General features: G+C 40.1%; 1 protein-coding gene across 4 annotated transcripts in view; it reads right to left on the minus strand.

Annotated features, from left to right (window-relative positions):
- fibcd1b (fibrinogen C domain containing 1b) overlaps positions 1–26,304 on the minus strand; it is a 121,171-nt gene that overhangs the window by 6,335 nt on the left and 88,532 nt on the right. For all 4 annotated transcript variants that reach the window (XM_025062467.1, XM_017038968.2, XM_008325829.3 and 1 more), the window contains one exon: positions 24,630–24,726. In XM_025062467.1, coding sequence (XP_024918235.1) covers positions 24,630–24,726 — 97 coding nt within the window. The remainder of the gene's footprint in view (positions 1–24,629; positions 24,727–26,304) is intronic.

Raw genomic sequence — 26,304 nt, forward strand, 5'->3', positions numbered from 1 at the left:
GCCCCACATTTCTTCTTATTACTGAAAATAAATATTTAAAAATATATAAAATGCATTTTCAGAGACGCCAAGAGGCCTCACTTGCAAAATATTTCATCTTCCTCGGCCTCTTGGAAAAAAAGTACCAACACACACACACACACGCTAATGGGGAAAAGTACCCTGGAGTCCTTTGACAAACTTCAAAAGAAGGACTTGTTTTTTTTTTCTTCTTCTTCTTCTTTCTTTCAGAAGCAACCCAACTCTATTTAAAGAGTCTGTGGCTTCAAACTGTATTTACATAACTTTAATTCACTCTCTAATTAAAGCTCCAGAGATCCACAGTGGAACTCGAACTCAGAATAATTAAAAATAAAGACAACAGTGAGACAACAGTGGAGACTATTTTGGAGAGACCCTAAATGCTCAGGTGCAACTGTCTGTTAATTCAATCCATTGTTAGGTGATTTATAATGGATTCCAATACGGGGGAGAATTTTCAGGTATTTTGCTTCGCAGTATTAAAATGCTGATTGCTCCGTGGGGGAAGGACTCTTCCTTCTTCTCAGTGATTTTGCCATTAAAGGGAAGCCACAAAAGTTTCCCTCCTCCTACACACTTTAGTTTGGCAATTATAATACATATACTTTACTGCCTTTGTTATGACTGTCTTTATGTTCCTCTTTTAACAGCGTGTTTTTTACTTGGCTTTACAGCCGTAGGTTGGACTGTTGGAAAGAAAATCTTGTCGTGTTTCAAGTGTCATTTCCAGCTCGTATCATTTTAACATTTCAGGTCTATGGATTTTGGTGTTAAACCCATTCCACAGTATGATATTGAGAGCTCAGTAAAGGTTAAGACCAAACTACGGCCCATGGACCAGATACAGTCCACTGGGCTTTCTAATCCAGCCTGCCAACCACTGGTCCAGAGTATGGGAAAGACTTCCATTTTGTGCATTACAACAAATCGACTGTGAGTTCTGTTGACGCCACTAAATGGTGGCAGACATCTGATGTGGCAAATCCTCTTCAAAAGTTTCGTTTTATCCTTGTACATTTGCTTAATTAGTCGGTTTCATAGCGTAGCTGTTAGCACGCCTGCCTCGGAAGCAGAGAGTCCTGGGTTCGATTCAAATACAACGATACCAATTTATTTATTTTAAATATTCTACATCCGACCAACACTGGAGAGCTCTGCCTCATTTTGGCCGGCGAGCCAGAGTTTGCCCACCCCCGCCTGATACAGTTATTTATTTATTTGTAATTTTAAAAACCTATTCTTTGTCTCTAGTGTAAGCTGCTGGTGCTGCAGGAGCTGCCTTTCTACTGTGAGGACATGTACACAAAGCTGCATACTCCACTCCTGGAGGTGTACTGTACTGTAGGTGTGTAGACTCTGCCAAATGATATACAGTTTGGAGCTAGTAGAAAAGTTGGATACAAGCTGGGAGGACAGGGCCTTGTGAAAAAGAAAGGAAAGAAATGTGAATGTGAAATGAAAAAAAAAAAAAAAAAATCTGCCCAGAATGAAAGAGCGCATTCTTGAATAAAAATGGAAACTAGATGTTCCATGAGACCCCCCCCTCCCATCTCAGAGCCGTGCCGCTGCGGCTAAGGATGGCCTTGCGATGTTTCAAGTTGAGAGTATTTGCTGAAATAGAATCAATCTTTTAGACAACGTTGGTATAGATGTAAAAAAAAACAACAACATGCAATTCACAGATAACTCGCTAATATTAGCATCGGTGAAACTCTTCATTCAAATATTCCTACTTGAAAGTTCCACACCAGCGACCTCATCCTCCTTAAGTGTTACATTTAGCTGCTTAGCCGCAGGGTTAGTGTTTTTTTTGTTTTGTTTTGTTTTCTTCTTCCACTTCAGCGTCTCGATGTCTTCACAGGTAGTTTATTAAATTAGGTCAACGATAACAGCAGTTTAGATTCATGGAAATAACTCTGCACAGTTTGAGTGAAGCTGCATACGATGAAAGCAGGAGGCAGCGTGAAAGTTCTGCTCCGTTTCTCTTCAGACGCCTGTGCTAACGGTGCATGATGACCAACATTAGAATACAGCAGCGTAGGCCTTCACTGTTAGCTTCCACCACAGGAGAGATGTTTAGAAATGATCTATAAAGATGTTTATGTTTAAATGTTGTAATAATTGTGCGTGGTATTTCAGATTTATTCAATTGAAAATGTAAACGTGAAAATGTGAATTTACACTAGAGAGTGCTCGCGTACCACCGATGTTATGCATACCACAGTTTGAGAACCACTGAGCTAAAGGAAACAAAGGACCAGACTCTCACTTGAAGCGGTTTCTGAAACTGGTTTGTGATTTCAGAGGTGACGTTTCAGTAAAGTAGAAAATATTGACAAAATGAAAAGATACCGTAAATATCAAACACAACGTCAACAAATAAATCCTGAGAAGAATGAAAATGAACAAAGTCAACGTGTTCATTCGTTCGTTGATCGTTGAAGTCGTGATCAACATCACAGTTCCCAGTGGGCCGGTCAGATGATTCTAGTTAATCACATTAGCGTTTTCACTGGGAACAATAATCCCACGTGCTGTAACTTCTTTAAAGCAGACGTAGAATGAAATATCGTTAGAATGCTGCTCAAAAAAATTGCTTTCCCTCGGTAATAAAACCACACAAAAGACAATAATAGTGATATATATCTGCAATTACCTGAGTACATTAGATCATCGGGATCCATAACTCATTTTCACTCATTGCCCTGAGTTCTACAGGAAAGAGGACAAAACCGACCTCCGTGTGAGGTGACGACGTTGATTTGTCATTTTATCCCTTTGTTCCTTCCAAAATGCAGCCTCGTCCTCTGTAGAACTTCACAGAAACAAAGCTCCGGCTCTTCCTGACATTGATTAAACCATTACATTCCCAGATTCCTCCTCCTTTAGAGTGATTTTACAGCTAATGAGACGGACATTAGTGACTTGATTAAAAATGTAAAAGACCTTTCTGAGATGTCGCTGGGATGCAGCTAAAAGGCCCAAATATTAATGATTTATTTGCTTTGATTTGAAAAGTATGTCAGGGACTGTAGCGGGTGCTTTTAGGGGATGAGTTCCAGTCCCGTGGTCTGAGTCTGGGCGTGCTTCTACAGGGCTCAAAGTAAAAGAAAAAAAGAAAGAATCAAAAACAGATCTATAAACCCAACAGAGAAATGATTACTCTTCTCTCTGCCGCTCGTGACATTTCTCAGAGTTAATTATTCATCCTGCTTTCTTCCCTCCGTTGCTGGGGGGCAGCTCCTGAGACTTTTTCAGCAGAAAAGGAGAAAACGCAGCAGCACTTTCCTGCCTCCTTCTATCATAACTCAAACCCCATCTCATTTTGTCTCCCTTTTCTCCCCCCTTTCATTTTCCTCTGCCCTGTCATGCAGTTTTGTTCAACAGAGAGAGGCTGGGTGGGAAGGCACCGCGATGACACGGGCTATTTCCATAACCACGGGGACGGCTGTTGTGTCCTTGGCCACTCGTCACTGGACAGGCTGAGTGGGTCTGTGAACACGGGTCGGCTCAAAGACTTGCTGTGGCCTAGTCTGGGGGAATAGAAGGGGTCGGTGTTCCATCGTTGGCTGGATTCCTGTCATCTCAGATAGGTGACGTGACCTTTGACTGAACTCACTGGACTGTGACATTTTAGTGTGTACGAATGTCTATCTGCAGATTTCAAAGATGAGCTTGAAGCGTCAAACTGTGACACGAGTATCTTAGCTTACGTAGTGTTTTTTTTTTGTTGCTTTTTCGATCTCTATTCTTTCTTTAGCGCTCATATTTATCGACAATTTCATGCTTTATTCCCGTGGTCATCATGCGTTTCCTCTTCTCATCACCATCCCTACCACTCAGGACTCATCACTATTATGAAGAATAATGCACAAAACAGAGAGAAAATCACGTAGATAAGGCAAACACAATACAGAAGACTTGCAGGAGATGCGTACGAAAGTCGTAAACACGTGAAGTGAACGAGTGAGGCGGCGGGGGCTGCTCCGAGTGCTAAGTGTGCTCGTACCGCGAGTCTACTCGTATCTCAAAGCAAAAATTAGCTTGAAGGTTTGCTCGTACCTCGGAATACTCGTATGTCGGGACGCTCGTATCACAAGGTATTACTGTGTATCAATACTAGTATTGAGTATTGATTATACTCAAGAAAATCCATATATGTTGATACTAATTAATAAATAAAAAAGTGCAGTTGTCCCTCCCACATTTCTGGGCTGACTTACTTCATATTTATGACTTTAATACTTATGTTCTATCATGGTCACATGACGTAACTCGATCAGTTCAATTTGACGTTACCGTGGCTTGTTGCAGCACAAACGCCTTTTATTAGGTGATTTCTATCACCTAATCATGATTAATCCACAGCTACCCTGTGATCAATCATATCACTTTTTTAGTTGTTTACTTTTCAAGTCAAGTCATTTTTCAAGATTCTCAGAAACTGTACAGTATATGACTTTAAAAAAAAAAAAAGTCACCTCAGGAAACACAGACTATTGTTGTTCAAGAGCCTGAATTATTTTGGGAGAAAGTCGAGGTCTGAATGAAGACACTCAGTGGGTGATGTCTATTTACAAACCTTAAGGTAAACAAGGGAAACAATGTGTATCATAACTCGGTGGATTTATTTTCCAAAGTGAAGCATGTGACTTCTGAGAGCAGTAATGAGGAAGCTGAGGGCAGAGAGGACAGATGTGACCAGGATCATTATTCCCAAAGGAAGACTCGGCCCAGGAAACAACACCGTGTTTTTACTGCTGAACAAATAGGAAGCTGTAATGTTCCTCTAACTTAACCATTCACATATGACAGGAGTTTTCACACAGCAGTGAACATCAGCCCCTAATGTACTTGTTCCATCAGTCAGTCCCATAACTCTGCCCGTCTGACTGAAACAAAAAACAAAAAAAACAACCCAAAAACTTTTAACTTTTAAGCTTTTTCTCTTTAATCTGAGAAGGAAAACAAATGAGCTGAAAATGGTGGAACTCATTTGTTATCGCATTTAATAGAAAAGGAGGATGAACCAGCATTTTAAAAAGTTCTGTCTGGGTACAAGTACAGAGCATTACAATGGATTATCGGGGCAGCAAAATGAAAAATGGCAACAAACAAACAGAAAATGCAGGTTGATAAAGTGGAAGTTTATAAAAACATAAATACAATGAAAAAGTATATGTACATATATATAAACATATACCCTCATTATACATTTAGTAACTTTTTAGCATCTGGAAAAAATCAAATCGATTGTAAGGGAGTGTAACAAACTTGTGGTTGGTTAACGGTAGTGATACCTTTTATTTGATACCACATAGATGACTTTTCTGGTCATTTTATTAGATACTGACACCAGCGTCTGTACTCTGGAAGGGGATTTTTTGGACCCAATAAAACACTTTACAAATACTGGATACTGTACATCCTTAATTTCCTGAAAGAACTCCCAAGGGAATAATAAAGTTCCATATATCAAACTAGCTTACTGTTTTGGAGTCCTTTTATTATGATTCCATAATAGATTGTCATATAAACAGCATGTGCAGAGCTGTGTGAGGCTGAGCTGATGACAGCAGAAAACACAGTCTGCAGTTGCTGTTATTTTGGTGGTTTTCTAACGTATCGTCAGCTGTAAAAGTGTTAGCTTTTTTATTTATTTCTCTGTATATCTGACTAAAGAAACAGAACAAAACACATTACGCCGTGCCTTTACATTAACTAAAGGAAACATAAATCAACAGGATTTGCTAGAGTGTGTGAGATCGATATCAGCCCGACGACCAGTGCTTCACACTTTACGACTGCAGCTTAGCTCGCGCTGCTCCAGATCTCATGTCTAATCACTGCAGCCGAGAAGATTTAACTCAGGCAAACGACTGACAGTGGGCTGTAACTGGAGAGGTGGTGTCCAACACTTTCCATTAGTCCTCTCACTTGTCACGGCTTAAAAAACAATCTTAATCTTCAAAATTGCCTTTAAATTTACGTGATAATTTTTCAATTCTGAAACTGATTTTTTTTTTTAGTTTTGATTGGTAATAATAAAACAACATTTTAAATAAACGTTTTACTGTCACTACATTCTTGGCTTAAAGAGTCAAGTCAAACAGAAGTTTTACTGTCACTACATTCTTGGCTTATAGAGTTAAGTCAAACAGAATCTTCAGGTCTCAACACTTGCTGCTGGTTCAGTATTACCGTTAGAGAATTCCCAGAAATGTCTTTTGCTCCAAGTCACAACCTGGATCTCTGCCTGGATTCAAATCAAATTCAAAGTTTCTTTTAAAGGTTCTTTCAGTTTTGGCAAAAGAAACATAATTAGATGGGGTTAGATCAAAGCTTCAAAAATTTGAAAAATTCAAGGGTTTCTTTTAAGTTTGGTAAAAAGAAAAAAAGAAGTTTGCTCTGATATCTGTATTGTTCGTTCTAATGAATTATTTTACTCAAAACTTGACTGCTTAAAGAAGCCTGTAAATTATAGCCAACCACAGAGTACTCTGATGAAGTGAACATACTGTACTGTATTTTGAATTTAAATTTAAAAATATTTAATGTAATATTGTTTAATTGTATAGTGTTTATTATTAATGCCTTATCATGATAACAATAATAGTAACCTATTATTATTATTGTCATCATTATTATTATTCATAATAACAACAATATTATTACTGTTATTATTGTTATTACTACTACTACTGCTATTATTATTATTAATAATAATATTTGGTAACTTTGGGACCCTCCTACTGAATGTAAAACCCCCCTCCAATAATAATTACCGTCCCATGTATCAATTACAGGTCAGTGTGAACCACGTTCAATCGGCCCAGATGAGGATGTGGCCTGTGGCTAATCCTGCCTCAGTGAAGTGGCCCTAATGATGTTGATGCTGCTGCCACATTCACCCCTGCTGGCCAAGATGAGCAGATGTACATTGACCACACACACATACAGCTACTTGTAACGTGACAAAATCAAAACCACATGAATAGCATTGGCTTTTTTTTTTTTACCTTTACAGATACTGTGTTTCTGGCAGCTTCACATTTGGACCAGACTTTTCTACCGTTGGAAACTCAGAGGAACCTCGTGCCAGCTGTCACTCCGCTCTCCGTCCTATCATTGGGGGGGGGGGGGATGTGATGTACACAGGCATGTGCGCACATGACAGGAAATACTGATTTCCTTCGCTGATCTTCTCCGTGTTTACTTCCCCCCCTCCTTCCCTCCCTCCCTCTTTCTTTCTCCCCAGATTCTAATGTTCCAACAGTGGGATTCACTTTGAAATTCTCAACTCTGCATAAATCATTACCTTTGCTTTAAGAATTATTAATGCAGACATAACTGAGCGCAGAGGAGGAAGTTAAAACGTCTGCTTTCACCGAGTAGTTGACAGTGATTACTGATGGTACTGTAGTAATACTGCAAACACGTTTGGGAGTTTTATGTCAAAATTATTTGGATTAGACATGAGTGTGTTGGGATTAAATATATTCACCAGGTGTCAGTATTTACCTGGATACTTTTTTTTCCTTTTCCCTTTTAGACCTTTTTTTTCAAACTCTTTATTGTCTCTGAAGCTGGTTAACCATGTTCTCAGAGCTTTGATCCCACACATCACTAGAGTAATGTGTTCACAATTACTATTGTTTTTCGCAGCACTTCAGTGACAGCACGGGTTTGATTAAGTGGGATGAATGCTTTCTCATTCTTCTTTATCAATCGCTTCTCAAAAACAAACAAAAAAAAAAACCAAAACAACGACGACGATGACAAGATCTTCAAAAATCCTGCTTAACTTTCAGCAGCTGCTCTTTCATCCTCCTCACACTGATCCATTTGTTAGTAATAAGACGGACCAGTCCTGGTTGACACACACACACACACACACACACACACTCCTGCAGTCATTCACATCTCAGTCTTACTTTGAACCACACTAGATTAATTTTTCTGATGCAAGTTAGCTCAGACGGATGTCAACACCAAATGTCATGTTTGCTTTCAACTCCAGGCTTTTATGAAAGTTAATGCTGCCAAATATCACCCACTAGTGGAAATAAAAGGGGGGGGATTGTGCTCAAGAAGCAGGATTAACGTCATAAAAGTCACGAGAGAGGAGAATTGGAGCAACAACCGATCGTCGGAAATTAACTTATGGGCTGGAGAGACCGGGCCGAGCGCGGTGACGGGAGACGCACAAGGAGAGTGGAGGAGAGAAGGGGCGGCCGGGGTAGATAAATGCTGAGAGAGCTGCTGCGTCTGTGAGACGCTAATTCAGGGAGAAGACCGTATTAATATTTAAAAGGGCTCTCAGGTGGAAGCAGACGAACGGAGCAGGCAGTTCCTCCTTCTGGAAAAGGGAAGAACGGACAAAACAACACACAGGAATTTACACGTGTGTTAAGGACACAAACACCAGCTTGATGGTTTCGGCGCTAGAAAATAGCTTTGTTAAAAGAACTTTATCATTACAGGCAGCGAATATTCACTTCCAAATCTCATCGTTCTTCGCAGTGACATCATTAAAGCTCCTTTTTCACAGTTCAATCCTGAAAGTAACAGCCCCAGAAACCAGGCTTAAATAAAGGCCGTGCTGCTGCGTTATGTTAAATGAGCAACAGTAGCTCGGGAGGAGCATTAGCTGCACCGAGTGGTTAAAGAAACATAAGAGCTGCCAAGCCTGACCTTAGCTAATGAGTTGAAAAGATCTGATGAGAGCTTCCAGGATAGCTACTAACTAACGAACAGATCGAACAGTGTTAGGCAGGAAGGGCGTGTCAGACGAATGTTTAATTCAGTGAGAGAAAGATGTCCATGTTTTCCACAGCGTCATCTCTGTTTACAGTCTTATTCACAAGGATGCCTACAGTCTATAGTCTAAGTAAATAATGCTGCACCTGATCGTACACTGTGACAAGGTGTGAGAGCTATCAAACAGAGGATCAGTTATAAATAATGATACTTAATTATGATAACGATGCCTAAAATGCTACTACAAATAATGAGTAAAAAAAAAAAAAAAAATCAAAGTTTTACTTCACAGAGTTGGTGGACTGTAGTCGTCACTGTGGATCGTGATGGTGGTTCGTAGAGCGTTGGATACAAAAACTTTTGTCAAGCCAGTGTCCTCAATACTGGACTAGGGATTCCCAAAGTGTGATATGTGAACCCCCAGTGTCCTCAATACTGGAGTAGGGATTCCCAAAGTGTGGTATGTGGACCCACTGGGCCAGTGTCCTCAATACTGGAGTAGGGATTTCCATGTGGTATGTGGACCCACTGGGGGTGTTTTTTTAAAGTTGGATTTTCCCACACATTAATATATATATATATATTTTAATGAAGAATCGGGGTGCACTGGCTGGGATATAGAATGGTGTCCACAGTATTAGAGCATAATAAGTGAATGGATGTATTTTCAATCTAATTCATAGATCGAGATCAGAGTGTGAAGTTTCACAGTCCTACAAAGGAAAATGGTCAAACGTCTGATGCGTGCAGCGACCCCTGTCTGTCCACTCAACACTGGCGTGTGAGTTTTACTCTTGACATGCGACGGAATGTTGTCTCACGTCACTGAGTATTCTCTGCCACAGTAACCAAAGCACATCCTTTGAAAACAGAACATGCAGAGAGGGATACACCTCCAGGCTGGTGATGGCACAAATCAAGTAAAGTGTTTTGGTTTCGTGAGGCGAGGCCACCGATTGCTCAGTTTCTCAAACATATCGAAAATTACTGGCAGAATTGCTGCAAATTGCACCTGCATCTCCGCTGCGGTGGTGCAATCTAGGGCAGATGAAATGTCTGCCAAAGTACAGGCTCACCAATCAGGGACAGAACTCGCTCCTAAATAAAGCAGCGGCAGAAAGTGAAGTCTGAGGCATCATTGTGTCAGCATCAGGGCTGATTGGCGGAGCCTCAGCCGCTGCCTGGCAGACTGGATCCCTGGAAGTCAACATCAGAGTGTCGGACTCACAGAGGAGGAATCACGCCGCTGAATTATTAATCAGATATGAATGCAGTATTGAAGGAGCTTTAACTGAAAACACTTACACCAGCTCTAAATAATAGATCACAGCGTATTGTAGTTTGTCTCTGGTTTTATCAGGAGGTATGGTATCCTATCATGTTTCCATGTGTTTCCTGACAGCTCAGTTACACACTCCCCTCAAGCAGCTCCCTCGCTGTGCTCTGACTTGCACTTCCGCAGCTTATACTGACACTTGAATGCTTTTAATTTAGTGCGCACACGCACTCGCGCTCACCACTGGGTGGCCACACTGTGTCAATGTTTAATTAGTCCGTGTAGAGTTGAGAGATTTCTGCTGCCTTTACCAGACACAGACTTGTAGACATGTTCCAGGTACTTGAACTCTTGAAGGACAGGTATGAAGTCTGTGATGTTGTCCTGGTCTAAGAGTTGAAGAAGCTCTATGTGTCTTTCTTTAATCCCTGTGAGTTCAAGCCTTTAGTGTTCTGTTCAACTAAACAGGCCAGGGTTTAGTACTGAGTAGATGATTCAGAGTAAATTAAAATGAAAAGTTTACTGTATTTTATATAATTTTTGTGACTTTTCATTTCGGGTTGTGGACCAGTGAATTTTTATAATGTAAATATGGGTCTGTGTCTCAGAAAAGTGTGGCCAACACTGATCTATGACGTGTAGCATTTTCCCTTTTGGTGAATTAAACAAATATTAAGTGAATCCCGGGGCCAATAAAAACGCACATGCTTCATAAAGCACTTCATACACGAAGCCAGACATTATGACAGCAATTATGTGAAACATTCCTAACGCCGTGGAGTGTGTCATTGTGAGGAATTAAACATAGTGAGAGCAAACTGCTGTGCCTGTAGCACCCCATAAAATGGCTTTCTGGATTATAATCGACAGGCAGCGAGGCTGAAGGGAAAGAATCTGCAGGGTGCAATGGCAGCAGACAGTACGAGCCACATGGGCACAGTGTGTGGGCAGAGCCTGACTGTAAAGAGGTGCACAAGGCATAAAAACAACTGTTTTCCTGATGCGAGGGTCATCGTGATCACAATAAACTCTGCTTTGTTTTGTTCCAATACCAACATTGGAGATGGCTGATTAATGTTCTTCACAGACTATTGGTAAAACTCTGCTCTACTTTTAGACGGCGTCTGACCATTTTCTCTGCCTCGTTCTTTCAGTAACATCCCTCTAAAATCCTACAACAAAAAATAGCCTTTATTGGGGGAATTTCAAATAGTATTTCATTGGGGTAGTTTTCTTCTCAGCCAATTCTTCTTAATCAATTCTACATCGGCTCATCACCTAAACCAGAGAGTCCGTCTTTTCTATGCCAACGCCCTTTAAAATTTACAAAAATATGTCGAGAAACATTAACTTTCGGAATGACACCAGCTCACAGCTGTCACACGAGGTGCATTCACTTACCATCGGACACTTGAGAATCTGACGATTACATCACTTTATGGTTTTTTACAGTTCAGGACGAATGAAACAAAGAAAATAATAATAATTCAGGGTTTTTTTCTTATCTTTCTAACCTTTTTTAAGGCTTCCCTAATGCCCAGTGGTGGCCCCATAGGGGTCCATGGACCCCACTTTAAGAACCTCTGTCCTAAACTAGTGATTATCAGACTTGCGTCATGGACGCTGCAGAGCTTTTGTACAAACATGAATGGCTTTATGTGAGTTAGTATTATTTCTTTTTTAAGCCAAACCAAAACAGAAAGCTCAGTTATTTGTTATTTGTTCTTTAAAACTGAGCAAATATTTCAAAGGAACTGGATTTAAGTCACTGACGAGGTAAAGAAGTCACCTCAAGAATTCTAAAAAGAATGAATTCTCGAATGAAAACTTCACCTACAGAAATGTTCGAATTTTCTAAATGGTCAATACGTAGCTTTGATATTTTCATTAGCAGATATTTTCTTACTGTGTGCAGTTTCTTACAACTTCACAAAGCTTCTAGATGGCGCTGATGTGAAGCCTTTTTTGCAGCGTTATGTTTTAGTAATCCTGTTCTTACACTAGGGACCATGTCCCTTCTCCACTATCACCAAAGTCCCCTCTCCTTTACACTCCATAACCTCCTGGTCTAATGAACGTCGTACTGTGCTGATATCCTACTGTGAAGCCTCTGGTTAATCACCTCTGATTTAGTGAAGACAACACTAACAGAGGCAGACAGGACGCCCGCTCTAAGAGCAAAGTTATCTGGGCTTAGAAACAAGCAAAGTCACAAATTGGGATGTATGGTGAGAGTCTGTTGGAATAATGAGGCTATTTATTCCCTGTAACGGGGACAGAGGGAGTTCAGGGGGGAGACGGTGTACAGCCTTCTAGAGAGTTCCTCTAAGCTCTGACCTTCCCGCAAGGTAGCAGCCATTATTGACTCTACACTAGTTTCACAACAGCCCCTTGTGTTCATTGTGGCCGTGCATGCATATAAGCTTAAGCTCACTTAGGCGTGCACTTACTACCACTGCATCTATGACACGTGTTCTGGCAAAAAACAATGCATTGATTTAGTTGTTAAAATATAGAAATGGAACATTTCGACAAACGGTTCTTTGTTTCTTCTTCTACCCACCGATCCAGTCACTGTGTTTAATTTGTTCTTTTAACAGCTGTGTGGATTTTACCCTGTTTGATTAAGTGACTGTGATTAAGTCAGCAACCGTTTGGGTTGGTGGCCCACAGTCTGCCAATAGGAGGCTTGCAGACCAGATGAAGGCATGTTGTTCCTTCACTGTGTTTTAGTTTGGTCAGCATGTGTGAATGAACTGTCCTTCACTGTGTTTTAGTTTGGTCAGCACGTGTGAATGAACTGTCATCGTCGCACAACAGAAAGGTTTATACTTGAGCGTTATAATAAAGTCAATATTCATTTGTTTTATTTGCCAATTTGAATTCAAAATAGAAATAGCAATTTGAGTTGTTTTTGTTGTTGTTTTCAAAGAGACATTTTGTTTTCAGTTTGACAGTATTGTGGCTTGACCAATTATAACAAACTGACCTCTGACTCATTGATAAAGGTCAAAAGCATGAGTGCTGCATAGCAACATCACCGCCTCCATCCCTCCATCCCTCAGCCCTGAAAATGTTTAATTTTTAAAACTTTAACATTTGTATTTTACTACCACACCTTCTGTAGAACCGTCTCACTGAATGAGGTCTTTTAAAGACTCCACTATTAAATCTACCAGAGCAGAATCGATCAGCCCTTCATCCCCGTCCACAGCAACCTGTGGGGTTTGAGACCAAATGACCCTTGACCTCACTGCTGTCAGCAGTGAGGAGCTGCTACATCACATGACTTGAGGGTTTGGAAGATTTTTACAGACAAACCGTGGTCCAGGGAACAGACATGGAAATGAATCATTTAACTCCTTCGTCTCCTGCCACTGCTGCATGTTTTAGATTCAATCCTATCTGGGACTTTTGTTGAGTTAAATGCACAAAGGGAAAAGAATTAATGAATAGCACAATTTAGTGTTTATTTAAAGTTCCAGACCTTGTTTCCTGGCTTTTTGCGGCGGCACAAAAGTAATGGTCCGCCGGCAAAGTGGGAGGGAAAAAAAAGGAAAAGAAAAACACCAAGTACAGGAAAATGAGATGTCGTTCTCACAGGAACTGTGATGTTCTTTGAATTGTGCTCTCTTTTGTAGCTACAGTCCTCTTTACGTATTTTGCTGCGTGACAAGAATATAAATATACGCCTCAGGATGCTGCATTGTGACCAAAAAGGCAAGCTGTGGAGGATAAGTGTGTGTTCGGGTACAAGGGTTTATGGGAAAGAACAAGATAAGGCAGGGAGGATACAGCTGCACGAATCAGACCGAATTTGAAATAAATTAGGAGAAAATAGCATCGAATTCACCTCGTCATCATCTTCCTGCTGTGATTATTTCTACTTAATGATACAGAGGTAGACTGAAATATGCTTTTGTAAAGTTAATTAAAACATAAAACTGCTCCAGCCGCAAACATTCTACATTTTTTTTTTATTCTAATAAACTAAAGGATATATTTTCTATAGCTCCCTTCACACAAACAGATCAGGGTCAGCTCTGCCCTAATGTCTTTCTTTTATGCTATCATGGTGAATCTTACAAGGCCGACAAAGTGCTGCTCCGGCACAAGCTTTTATGCAGCATTCTGCTGAAGTAGAAAGACTTGACAAGTGTGTTTACAGCAGTGAAACGCAGCGTGACGTCAAAGATGTAATAAGGATGAAAGAACAAACAACGACGGTGAGAACCAGACCTGCTACGACACGAGAGCATTTTAGGTTCGTTTGTTGAAGTCTTCAGTGATCGGATCGTTTAAAGGAAAAGGGGTGAGGTTTTACCACCACACATAAAAACTCACTGCACTAACAGGAAGCGTAAAGGGGCTTATGTTCTTTGGACCATATCCCAATAAGCAGATCATCTAAAGGTTATCTTTAATAATGCTAGTCTGCTAAAGCCTATCACCAGAAATCAATGCTAGTCTGCTAAAGCCTATCACCAAAAATCATATAATACGATTTTTTTTTTTTTACGACTTGTAGTAAAATGCCCTTGTTTGGCCCACGGAATTACGCAGTATAATGTTTATGTTATTGTTGTAGTTGATAACCTTTATAAAATCTTAATAAAACATTGTGCAAACCAGTGTGGGCAAACTATGGCCCATGAGCCACAAATGGCCCACGGGGTGTTATAATTGTTCAAATGATAGTAAAGACTATTTTCATTTGGCTTTTTTTTTTTTTTTTTCATGATCGCCCTGCTTTAGTTGGACCTGAACGCAGCACTGTGGACACGCTTCACTTTGGTTTGATAAAATTCCTTACTTCACATTAGCATCAAACCCTAAAGAGGGAAGGACCAAAGACGGAAGAGTGGACAGAAAGGGCAAAGGAAAACCACCTGTGTTTATACTTCCTATATCTAGGTCATTGTTTCCCAAAGACTGGGTCGTGACCCTCAGGTGGGTCACAAGAGATTTTTTTTTTTGGGTCGTCTCACATCCTGTTTCCCAGGAGTTTATGAATAATGTCTATTGACTTGGATCGTGAAGGTTTGTGACTTTTAAAATATGGGTCCCCAGAAAAAAAGGTTTGGGAAACACTGATCTAGGTGTCAAACTCAAGGCCCGTGGGCCAAATCAGGTCGACCGTGTCATTTTCATCTAGCCCACCAGAGGTTGTCATGAAGTGAAAGTCTAAAGTATAAAATCCATACTGACTGCTGGAAAACATCTGGATGAAAATGTAGATGTTGCATTCTTGCCAGAGAAGACGGATGGAGAGGAAACCATCGACGTCAGCCTGAAGTTATGAAGGAACAATCACTCAACAGTGTTGTCCTTGGTTCACTTATGAGAAAACTCATCTCTCGCAGAGCAAACAACAGCCCCCCCTCGTTCACCTCCCCACAACTGCAGTTCCTAACAAGCAATACAGACGTGGAAAAACAAAGAACCACAGCGTACAGTTAATGACTAAGAGACTTTAGAAGTGAAGTCGGATATATTTAGATGGTGTGATATTCCATCAGAGGAGATGAACAGGAACTTTTTACCAGATAACACCAGGAGAGAGACCAGAAACAGACCAGAAGAACCTGACCTGTCAGATAAAGGTGTGTTCCACGGAGTTTTCAAACCCCTGGCGTAAACACTACTACCTTGGAGTACTTTTTGGTTTAGTCTCTCAGTGTTCTCCGTCTCTGTGTGGCAGGTGTGTTCAAGCCAGATAAAAGATGAATGAGCTCTCTCTCTGAATGTACTTCCTCTGCCTCTCTAAGCTCCGAGAAGTTTTACAGGCTCAGAGTTAATTGCTGCAGATTTTTGCTTTCTCACACAGATTGTGTGTACGTACACGGCGAGCGCCAAAAACAGGTGAAGACACACGGGGAAGAATGGAAGGAACAAAAAGCAAGAGAAAAAGCAGCAGAAACGTTTGGGAATTTCAACTACAACACATTTGTTGTTTTTATGCCATTTCTGTTTTTTTTTTTTTTCTTAAGAAACATCATCACTTTTCCCGTTAAACTAATAATTTTCCTGATGTGCAGTCGTTCTCGTTTATCAAGGCTCGACACAAAGAGCCCGGTCTGTGAATAGCACATCTTCAAATTATTGTCATTCATTGTGAAGCTCCTATCTGCAACCTCACAGAAGAAAATACACACAATCATGCAAATGCCCGACCCCTTGTGGCTCACCTCCTTATAATCACCTGAACCTTCAATAGCCAGACAAGGCTAAGAGCTCAATTATAGCACTTACATATGTCCCACTTTAAAAAGATGAGCAGAATGTAAAGTGGTAAACGCTGTGATTTCCTGAGGAATGTTAGTGACGTGCATGGAAATACACTTGCATTTCTGTGCAGTCGTGCGTCTGTAACGAGGCATTCGGCTGAAGAATGTTCAATTACCAAAAGGCCGTGGATGAAGAACCACTTTCAGGCACAGCAGTGAAGACATGTATTCACTGTGTCCCTTACTGCAGTAACCAATACACATGTTGCATGTGATGAAAATACTTTGCAGTGAAAAAAAGAAAACAATAATGTATGGTATCTCAGTAACATTTTTAAACCACTTTTCAACTTAAGACGCCAAAAAGGTGTGATGTCACGGGCCAATAAAGGTCAGGAACAAATGAGTGAATCAATAAGTTCCATGACAAACAGACTGGTAGATATGGAACTAGATTTCAGTCTTTTACACTTTTACTAGCAGTGTTTCCGTCAGACAGTTCCATCTAGAAATCCCAGGGATGTTTTTAAGAAATGGGTCACTTCCTGCTTCACTGCATCGTCCAAAACTGTTGATATTTAAATGGCCATTTAGAAAAGTGCCTTCCGTACATAAGAGATGGTAGAAGGCAGATTTGAGATATTAGCATAAGAAGATACAAGTCTGTCGTGTTTCCACTGAGGATGAACACATGCGTAACGTTAAAATATCATCAATATTTTGCAAAAGTGGTGCTCTGAACATTTGTTTTGAATCACTTGCTGAGAAAAACAAGATTAGCTGTCAAGGAATCAAGGAAGTGATGTGAAACATTTTTCAAATTCCTCACCACTTCAGGCTAAGACTGTGATTTAATAAGGCTTATTTTCAATTCACGTCTACCACAGCTGGCTTATTAAACAGCTGAGTAACTCTATTAGCATTTTTGTTTTCAGATTAAAACAATCCGTACGTGTCACATGCGTCTATTTCCCCCCGCAGGACTGGACACGATCTCGTACCTCGAGAATCTTCAGAACACAAGGATGAACATTTGATGAGGTCGTGTTGGGGTGGAACATTTATGTGAGAGGGCAGTGAGGACTGGAACTCCTGGGAGAGAACATGGGATCCTATAAACAGACCCATGCAGGCCTTTAATCTGAAGCACCTGCCAGAAGGGAAGAGTTAAATAATTCCGGGCCAAGGTTGACAGGGTCGGCATCGGTGTTTGTGGATTCAGGTGGCGTACATGTCCTGGAGGGTAGTAAGGTTGGCGCCAGTGAACTATTCATTGTATTCTGTTCTGTTCTGTTCCGCACTCTTTCGTGGCCGAGATGAACTTGCTCATACAAATGCAGAGAACACACCCCGGTACAGTATGTGTGTGTGGAAGCCAAGTTGAACTTCTCGGGTTTGCACAGGAAGTAAAGCCTTCTGCAGGGATCTTATTTATTTACAAAGCTCGGTACGAAACCTAAAGTTTTCATGGTTGTGCTGCTGAGCTGGTAGAAGAAACACTACAGGGAGGTCATCCTCGGAGAGCACCAGTAAGCAGGTGAAAGGAATGCACATCCCTGGGGAATACCAGAATTGGATCAAAGTTCTTTCAGCCAGCACTGATGCTTCCTGTATTTCAGGAATTTGTTGATGGAGGAACTGGATAAATTGAATGGAGTGTTATTCAGCAGAAAAAATGCTAATGCAGTCCAGCAACGTTTCAGCCAGTAATGTTGCACAAAGGGAGTGCTGCCATTACACTGGATATGCTTGATTAACCAGTGTGTGTGTGTGTGTGTGTGTGTGTGTGTTTGTTGTGTGATCCAGCACTGACTGAGGCCAATATTAAGTACTCAAAGGATTTAAAAAAAATAAATAAATAAAAGGGTGACTATTTGAAGCTAGTATAAATAAAATGAAGTGATGAAGTGTTCAGGATTCATCAAAAGTCTCCAGTTACTTCAATCATTAAAGTAGCATTAGCTTCCATGGCTAGCAATCTGAGAGTAATTTAATTTGTAAAATGTTTTGAGAATGGCTTAGAGCCAAGGCTTTTTTTCATTTTTTTATTCATGCCCCCCCTAGGGGACAGAAGTTTTTTCACACCCCTTGTGAATTGAAATACTATTGAGAACCAGATAATATGTATTTTTTTCTGTACAAACCACTGTATGGGTTGCTGCCACCTACTGACTGGAGTGACTGTTTATCGTCCAAGCATTAAAGCAGCGCCACACTTCCGTCCAGCACGCCCTCATCCCCCCCCCCCCCCCCCCCCCCCCTGGCACCTCACTGTGCCGCCCAGGGGGTCCGCCCAGTACCAGCTAAGAGGGTCTAATTTCAAAGCCACTTAGAAAGGGTTTGATGGAAGTCTTAACTGCAGTATCACGAGTGCCCAGCAGGAGCCTCTTACAGTTGATTTCAGTGGCTCGTGACAAATCACCTCTAAAAATATTATTCTCTTCAAAGAAGTACGTTTTTGTGTGTCCTAATCCCTACAGTAATCAGTCTTCATACCACTAGAGGGCGCCCTCTCTACCACTGACTCCAACTCTTTTCTTTTAGAAATAGTACCATCTAACTACTAATAGTTATTAGAACATGACTTTAAGCCCAGCGGTGGGTAAGAAGTATTATTTGCTGTATTTATTAAAGCAAAGTATTTTTGTGAAAAAGGAGGTCTTTGTCTGCTGTGACACTTTACAACCTTGTTGTTGACGAGCTCAGGGAAATCATTATTCAATTTCTCCACAGTCTAATATGGGTCTCGGCTTTTCACTTTTTGTTTTCTGGTGAAGTGGAAAATGATGAGTGATCAGAGTCAGACAGCTTAAAAGTAGCAAAGGGTCATGGAGTACTAACATCCTTCAAAAACCTGTTTCCTTTCCCACTGGGAAACTTTGTATATATACTTTCCATAAAGAGTTTGTTCAGTTCATTACTTAGGTTTCCTTTTTTTCTCTCTCTCTAAATCCCCAGAACAATGAGAATAGAGACTGGGTGTTTTTGCTCTATACTGGTTATCTGGTCAGCCAAGCACTGCACTGCCTCCCTCCCATAAGCTTCAGGCACAAGCTCCAGCTAGACAAAAAGAAAAGAAAAACTCTTCTGGCAAAGAGAACATAATATTTTCTTTCCATAAAAAGGTGCTTCAAGGTGAGGGCAACAGAATTTCTTTACCACTGTGGCATCCATACACCCCACTTCACTGATACAAAAGCCGATTCTGTCTCCTCTAATCTCTCAAATACACAAGCTGTAGAACATCAGCCACTCAGTGGAGGAGACGGGAAAACAGATGGTGGATTCACCTCAGCAGGTGAACATGAGGTGCACCATTCATATGAGTTCTTTTCAACCTCACCTGGTTAGCTGACCAAGCACTACTCACATCTCCATGTATATATACAGTAATACCTTGAGATACGAGCGTCCCAACATATGAGTATTCCGAGATACGAGTAAAGATTTGAAATACAATCACGTCTACAGACGCCGACGCTAGGTGGCCGAGCACTCGGAGCAGCCCACGCCGCCTCACTCACCACTCACTCGGAGCAGCCCACGCCGCCTCGCTCACCACTTCACGTGTTCGTCTGTGTCGACTTCTGTCTTCCGTATAGTGTTTGCGTTATCTACGTGATTTTCTCTGTATTTTCTGCATTATTCTTCATAATAGTGATGAGTCCTAAGAGAGTGAGCGGTAAGGATGGTGGTGAGAAGAAGAAACGCAAGAGTGAAACAGAGAATAAAGTGAGGAAAAGTTAAGAATACAAATCGAAAAAGGCAACAAAAAAAAGCTAAGTTTATGTAAGTTATGTATATATATATTTATATATATATACATATATATGTGTAATATTGTTCAACAGAACAAACAGCCTCACCAGGAGAGAGAACATTTTTGGCAGATAAAAGGTTCATAACAGATAAGCAGCAGCAGCTTTTATTATGACAGAAAATTCAATAATAACTTCTATTTCAAATTAGCTGATATTTATTAAAGCTTTAACAGCTCCGTTGATTAATGTAATTGAGAGCTGCTCAGGAATGTTTTTTATTCTTCACTTCTGCTGGGAGAAAATGAACACCAAACAGGTAAGTCTCCTCTTTTATTCTCTCCAAACTGAGTGATTTTTTTTTTTTTTTTTTTTTATGAAATTAGTTTGATATACAAATTTGATCTTATGAATAATATCAGCAAGTCCTAATGGAAAAAGAAAATCCTTTAAATTTCTCTAATATGAGCTGAAATGACCTTCTACACTCACAAATGCAGACGACAACAAACAGAAAAAAAAAAAAACATTCCTAAATGTCACTCCACCGCAAAAGGTTTGACAAAAATAACGCTCTAAATGTCAGGATGTGCCGGTTGTGTCAGAGTGAGTGTGAGATTTCATCATTTACACAACACGGCAGCTCAGGTTACACTTTTAGGTTTTACTTAAAATGTGTTTGTAGACGTGAGTCAGGAGTGAATGTTGGAGTATGAACAGGAACTCCTCAACTTGACAAATACTCACTCATGTTTTGACAGTACACCAGTGCACCATCACAGATCCACCTCTGTTATGGTTACAGGCCAGCTGGAAACCTGTGCTGGTCTCACTGGGACGGAATTAAATCGTAGGCAGCTCATTGGCTAATGTCTTCAACGGCGCTGTTTAATAATCATTGTAGTTGGGCAACATTTTCAAACCAAAAAAATCATATATTTTCAGTAGCTAATCAACAGGAAGAAAATTTAAATTTTGGTTCTAAACATATGGATCTATTGAAAAGAAATAAACCATTGCTGTACCACGACTCATAGATAATGGACTCAGAGTCTGGAGTTTGTGTCATAATTAACAAGTACTACTGTAATCAGTACCTGCAGGGTAAAACTGACTATCGCTATAAATAATTGTGCGTTGCTTTGGGGGTGATACAGCTGTGGGCTAAACGGCTAACGCTTCAAGACAACTGATGACTGTGTGTGTTGCATTCAAGGTCTACCCTATTGTAGAATTTTTGGGTGCCTCTCTCACCGAGGTTCTCAAACTGACACAGACTGGGTCCCTCTGGGTTACTGTAACACAACATTTATATCGTGTCATATTGTTGATCAGAACATACGGCACATTAATAAACATCTATTAGCACATTATAACAGTGGAGTGAGAAATATTCTCTCATATTTATCATTGATCACAAACATCAAGAAGTCGAAGTCGAAATGTTCTGACTCGGTTCTTATCCATTAGGATTAACTGACTTAAATACCTGAAACCTGATATGACATCACTCCAGCAGCTCTGACAGCTGATATCATTATATATGACATTATATTATGTTATAGTTTATATCATTATATCTTTGTCAGTCTTTGAGCTGTGAGACCCTTACTTTAAAAGATTATTCAGCCCTAAAAAAAAACAAAAAAAAAAAGATTATTCAGCCCTAAAAAAAAAACCAAAAAACCAAATCAATTCACAGCAGACATCAAATTTGTACCAAACTTAAATGGAAATTGTGGAAAATGTGCAAAATATTTTTTTCTTGTCTTTTTCGAAAACTGAAAAACATTTCAGAAGATATTGAATTTGCACTTCAACAAGTTACCAAAGTATTCTCTCAGAATTCTAAAAAAGGAAATGAAAAACACTAGCACAAGTATTAAGACCAATATGTGAAAATAGCCTTATTATTTTCACAATGTCCCACCTTCTCCAGCGCCCTCCTCTTATTCTACACCAACCATCTCCTCAGTTCATGTCCATCCTACCCTCACCTCCAACTTCATCTCCAAACTGCTCCCTTCATATAAACTGTGTACATCCAAAACACAATTTCATATTTATTTGGGACAAAGAATAATGCATCAGAGGTCGTTCATGAAATTATTCACCAAAGTTGGTCCAGAGGAGGTAAATGCAATAATTTTCTTTCCAAGCTTGAGGCCAGCACAAATCCATTTTTCATTTTTTGCCCTGAGGGTAATCAATGATGGGGGTAATGACACCACAGGCCTGAATGAGAACCACGTCTCTGTATTGTACACAGTCGCCTGCTGCTTCATTCAAATTCACGCTGCTGAATCCAGGCCTTTTCTGTATTCTTACAGCAGAGCACAGGGATCCAGCTGGGCCTCCAGCCACATATTTGATGATGACACACACTAGGTAACGACCTCAGGTCAGCAGAAGAAAACCGAGACACAGCCTACATCAACTTCATTCATCTGTTACTGAGAAACTCCACAGTGAGGTTGAGCATCGACACATTAAAGGATGAATAGATTTGAATGTCGATAAAAACTGCCGGCTGTTTTGCAGGATCCTGATTTCAATCGTAGAAAAATAAACAAGAAACAACTAACTTATACTAAAGTTTTCAGAAAGTTTTTTTTCTCTCTTTCTTTTCTTTCTTTAGAAAAGTCTGGAAAGTTGTTTTATTTAGAAAAAAGAATCTGATGTCTTCAAAATTGATCAATAACAGTGGTTCCACCTGAGATTCTGAGCCTAAAGAACGAAGTGGTACAGTGTGAACGACGGATGTGTGGCTTCTGGATTAGTTTTCCATAATGTTCTAGGCTTCAACTGTTGGTCCAGTGGCTCAGAGCAGCTTCACTGAGCCCTGGGGCAGGAACTACTGCAGGTCTGAGACTGACGAGCTGACTGACACGACCGTCAAATGGATGGTGACGAGACGGAATAATACACTGAGGTTTGTTCCACAGGCCAACGTTCAAATGTCAGTAAGGACTAAAATCCACCAGCTGAACAGAAGGAAACGACACAGTTATAACACACAGAACCTCTGGAGGCTTTGATTCATAATGTTGCATTATTTTCCTGCCATTATTTTTCAGATTAATTTTAGCGACAAATAATGAACAGGTTTAAAACCCATTTTCTACCTTCTGTTTTTTTTGTCTTTCAGTTCCAGAAACATACAGATGAACTTTGTCATATTTATAAATGATGATTCACCCTGATTATTATCATCTTGGTGAATTACAATTGTGATCGATCATAAAACCGTCAATTAATCATGATTAATCTGATTACAATTCTGAATTGCTTGACATCCCTGATTATCATGCAGTACTGTACTAGCACACAGAGTTTGTAGCAGCACGTGTTCACGTTTTATTCGTATCAGATCTTTGTCATTTTTCTGCATTGCAGGAGAACCGACTGTTGGAGGGAACGAAGCAGAACCATGCGGGCCAGTTAATAACACACAATTACAGAGCAGCAGTCTTCATTTCCTTGGACCTGCTGTTATGTACCTGTGGTCCAACCTATTTGCATACTGTGAATTATTAATATCACAGGCTCAGATCTTGTGGAAAGTTGCCCGGGAAAGCCGGATGTTGTGCCCAGACAACAAGAAGACTTTGAGGATTGTGTCAGATTATGTTCAAGTATTTTTCAGGATGTATTTTTGTGTGAAGATTTCTTAATCCAGTATAAGGTGTGGCTCATACAAGAAGAAAAAACGTCAATTATTTCTTGTTATTGTTTGAAATTTATACAAGGAAATCTTTTCAAAGACCTGAATTAATGATCAATTAGTAAACAGTTTAATTTAGTTTTTTTCACAATGTTGAGTTTTTATTACATGATAGGTCGTATTAGGTTCTATTAATGTCCTTTTTATAGCACTTTTGTTTGATGCAATGAGTTGTTGACGCATTCACGACATGACGACCACGGATGGCAGAGCAGCCACAGTTGGTACGACGTCGTTAGCGACAAAGAAAAAAAAAAAAACCTTCTCTCAGGGCCTTTTGTTTTTCATGTCATGTTAAAGTCGAATTCAATTAAAATGCCTCGTCAGTCGTGACTGTCATTAATACTACTCTGTTCATGGGAGTGTACTATTAGCAAGTAGTTAACCATAGCTAAAGGCCACAGCAGTTTCCAGGAGGGTGTGGAGGATTTAGAAAAGTGGATCAACTTAATGAAGAGTGCAGTGGTATTTTAGGAAATTCAGACTTGTTTTGTGTTTGTAACTATTTAAGACTTTATTATTGAGCCCTGGTTCTTTTTTTTTTTCTTTTTTCCGTTTGATCCTGTTGGTGTCCCGGTGGTTTGTGATGGTTGTAGCTCTGTCAACTGTTGCATATGTAGATGCTAACATTATAGATCATGAACGTCGGTACGGCTTCAACAGAGCTGCATTTCACAGAATTTAAACTGTGGCTTTTTCTGATTTAATGAAGTACTAGTAGTTTTTCTTTTTTCCGTTTGATCCTGTTGGTGTCCCGGTGGTTTGTGATGGTTGTAGCTCTGTCAACTGTTGCATATGTAGAGGCTAACATTATAGATCATGACCAAGTCACCAGATAACACACTGACTTCTGGGTAACTTACCGAGCCAGTGTTCACCAGTGACCTTCCCAAATCCTTCGCGGTAAGATTCCCAGCCCCTGAAGAAGTTGACAGAGCCGTCCTCCCTGCGTTGGATCACCTACATGAAAAGAGACAGAAAGGAGAAAGGTCAGAGGTCAAATAATAAAATATATATTTGAGGTTTTGTCATAGTGATATCCAGCTGTCAATCAATCCTCACTCTTCTGGAACCTCTTCGGATCAATGCTGTTTGTGGAGATGACGTCTCCTTTAAATTTTAATCACCACCGTATATTTGTCCATGGTTCAAGTCTGCGTTTGCCTCGGTCTTCAACCCATCATTCCTCAGTCGTGCGTCGCCAGTCTGCAGCTTCACAGACGCTGCCTTCAGCCGCTCTGCTCCATCATTAACGGGAGCTCAGCGCTCCTTATACTTCACACCAATGTGACTCGGCCATAACACTGTGACCGACCACTTGATGCAACCCTGCCTTCAGACCGTGTTTCTGCTGGACACACAGGTCTCATGGCCTTCAGTAATGAGTCCTTCTAAGTCGGACCGCCGTCTGCTGAGCTCGTCCACGGCTGAACCAGATCAGCTGACAAATGCTGGCTCTTTCAAAAATTAATAAAGTAAAAAAACACTCTTCCCCACTAAAAAGCCAAACTGTTGTAACTAATTAACAGCATGTGTTCAGTCTTGACTACAAAACAAATGGCTAATGTGATCCTCACTCTTAATTGAAATAGGAGAAAATCAGCAAAGCGGGAAAAAAGAAGAGAAGATCTCGTTCTCCTCTGTTACCTCTGCCCATCATGGAATCGACAAAGACATTTACTCGGAGAAATTATTGAACTATGTCTAACATAATAAATACCCAAGTGACAGACTTGAGAAGAAAAACTGAGAAGAAAACTGAAACATCAGGTAGAAATATGTGCAGATGGAAAAGAGTCGTCTACATTTGGACGGCTCTGTTAGTGTCGACATGACGACAGGTTTTGCTTTCGTCAGGACTTTCCCTCCAACACACCATAAGGTGCCAGATGGCAGTCAGTGTCAGATTTACAACATCAGCGTAGACGAAGGAGAAAAAAAAGTAAAAAAAAAAAAAAACCCAACTAAAACCAATGTCAACTCTGATGTCACTCCAAACTGCCTTATTTTTGTTAAATTATTAACAACTCATTTTGTTAAAAGATTTTCCTCCCTATTATGAACAGAAGAATTCCTCATTTCGTGTGCTTTCAACATTTAACGTCTGAGACTGAAATCCACTTCATTGCACAATAACAGGAAGTTAACGCTGCGATTAAACAAGCAAACCACACTCTCATAAATTCAGTTGTTCTCGATTTTTTAAACCTCTTTTCTGTAGCACTTTTAAGTATTACGATCAACCATGCAGTTGTATTTCCACATTCCGTATTTCCAAGTATGCAAAACGACATTCTTTCTCTCTTTCTTTACATATATATACATACATATATGTATACATACATAGATACATATATGTATATATACAGTACATATATGTATATATATATATACATATATAAGTATAGTTATATATATACATACATACATACATATATAGTCACTTTCAATGTATGCTGGAAAATGAACACCAGGTTAGTGTCATAAAAATCATACAGTCTACATACAGAACAAACAGCGACTGATTCATGACAACTT

The sequence above is a fragment of the Cynoglossus semilaevis genome, chromosome 14 (genome assembly GCF_000523025.1).
Source record: "Cynoglossus semilaevis isolate Cse_v1.0 chromosome 14, Cse_v1.0, whole genome shotgun sequence".
In the NCBI taxonomy this organism is placed as follows: domain Eukaryota; kingdom Metazoa; phylum Chordata; class Actinopteri; order Pleuronectiformes; family Cynoglossidae; genus Cynoglossus; species Cynoglossus semilaevis.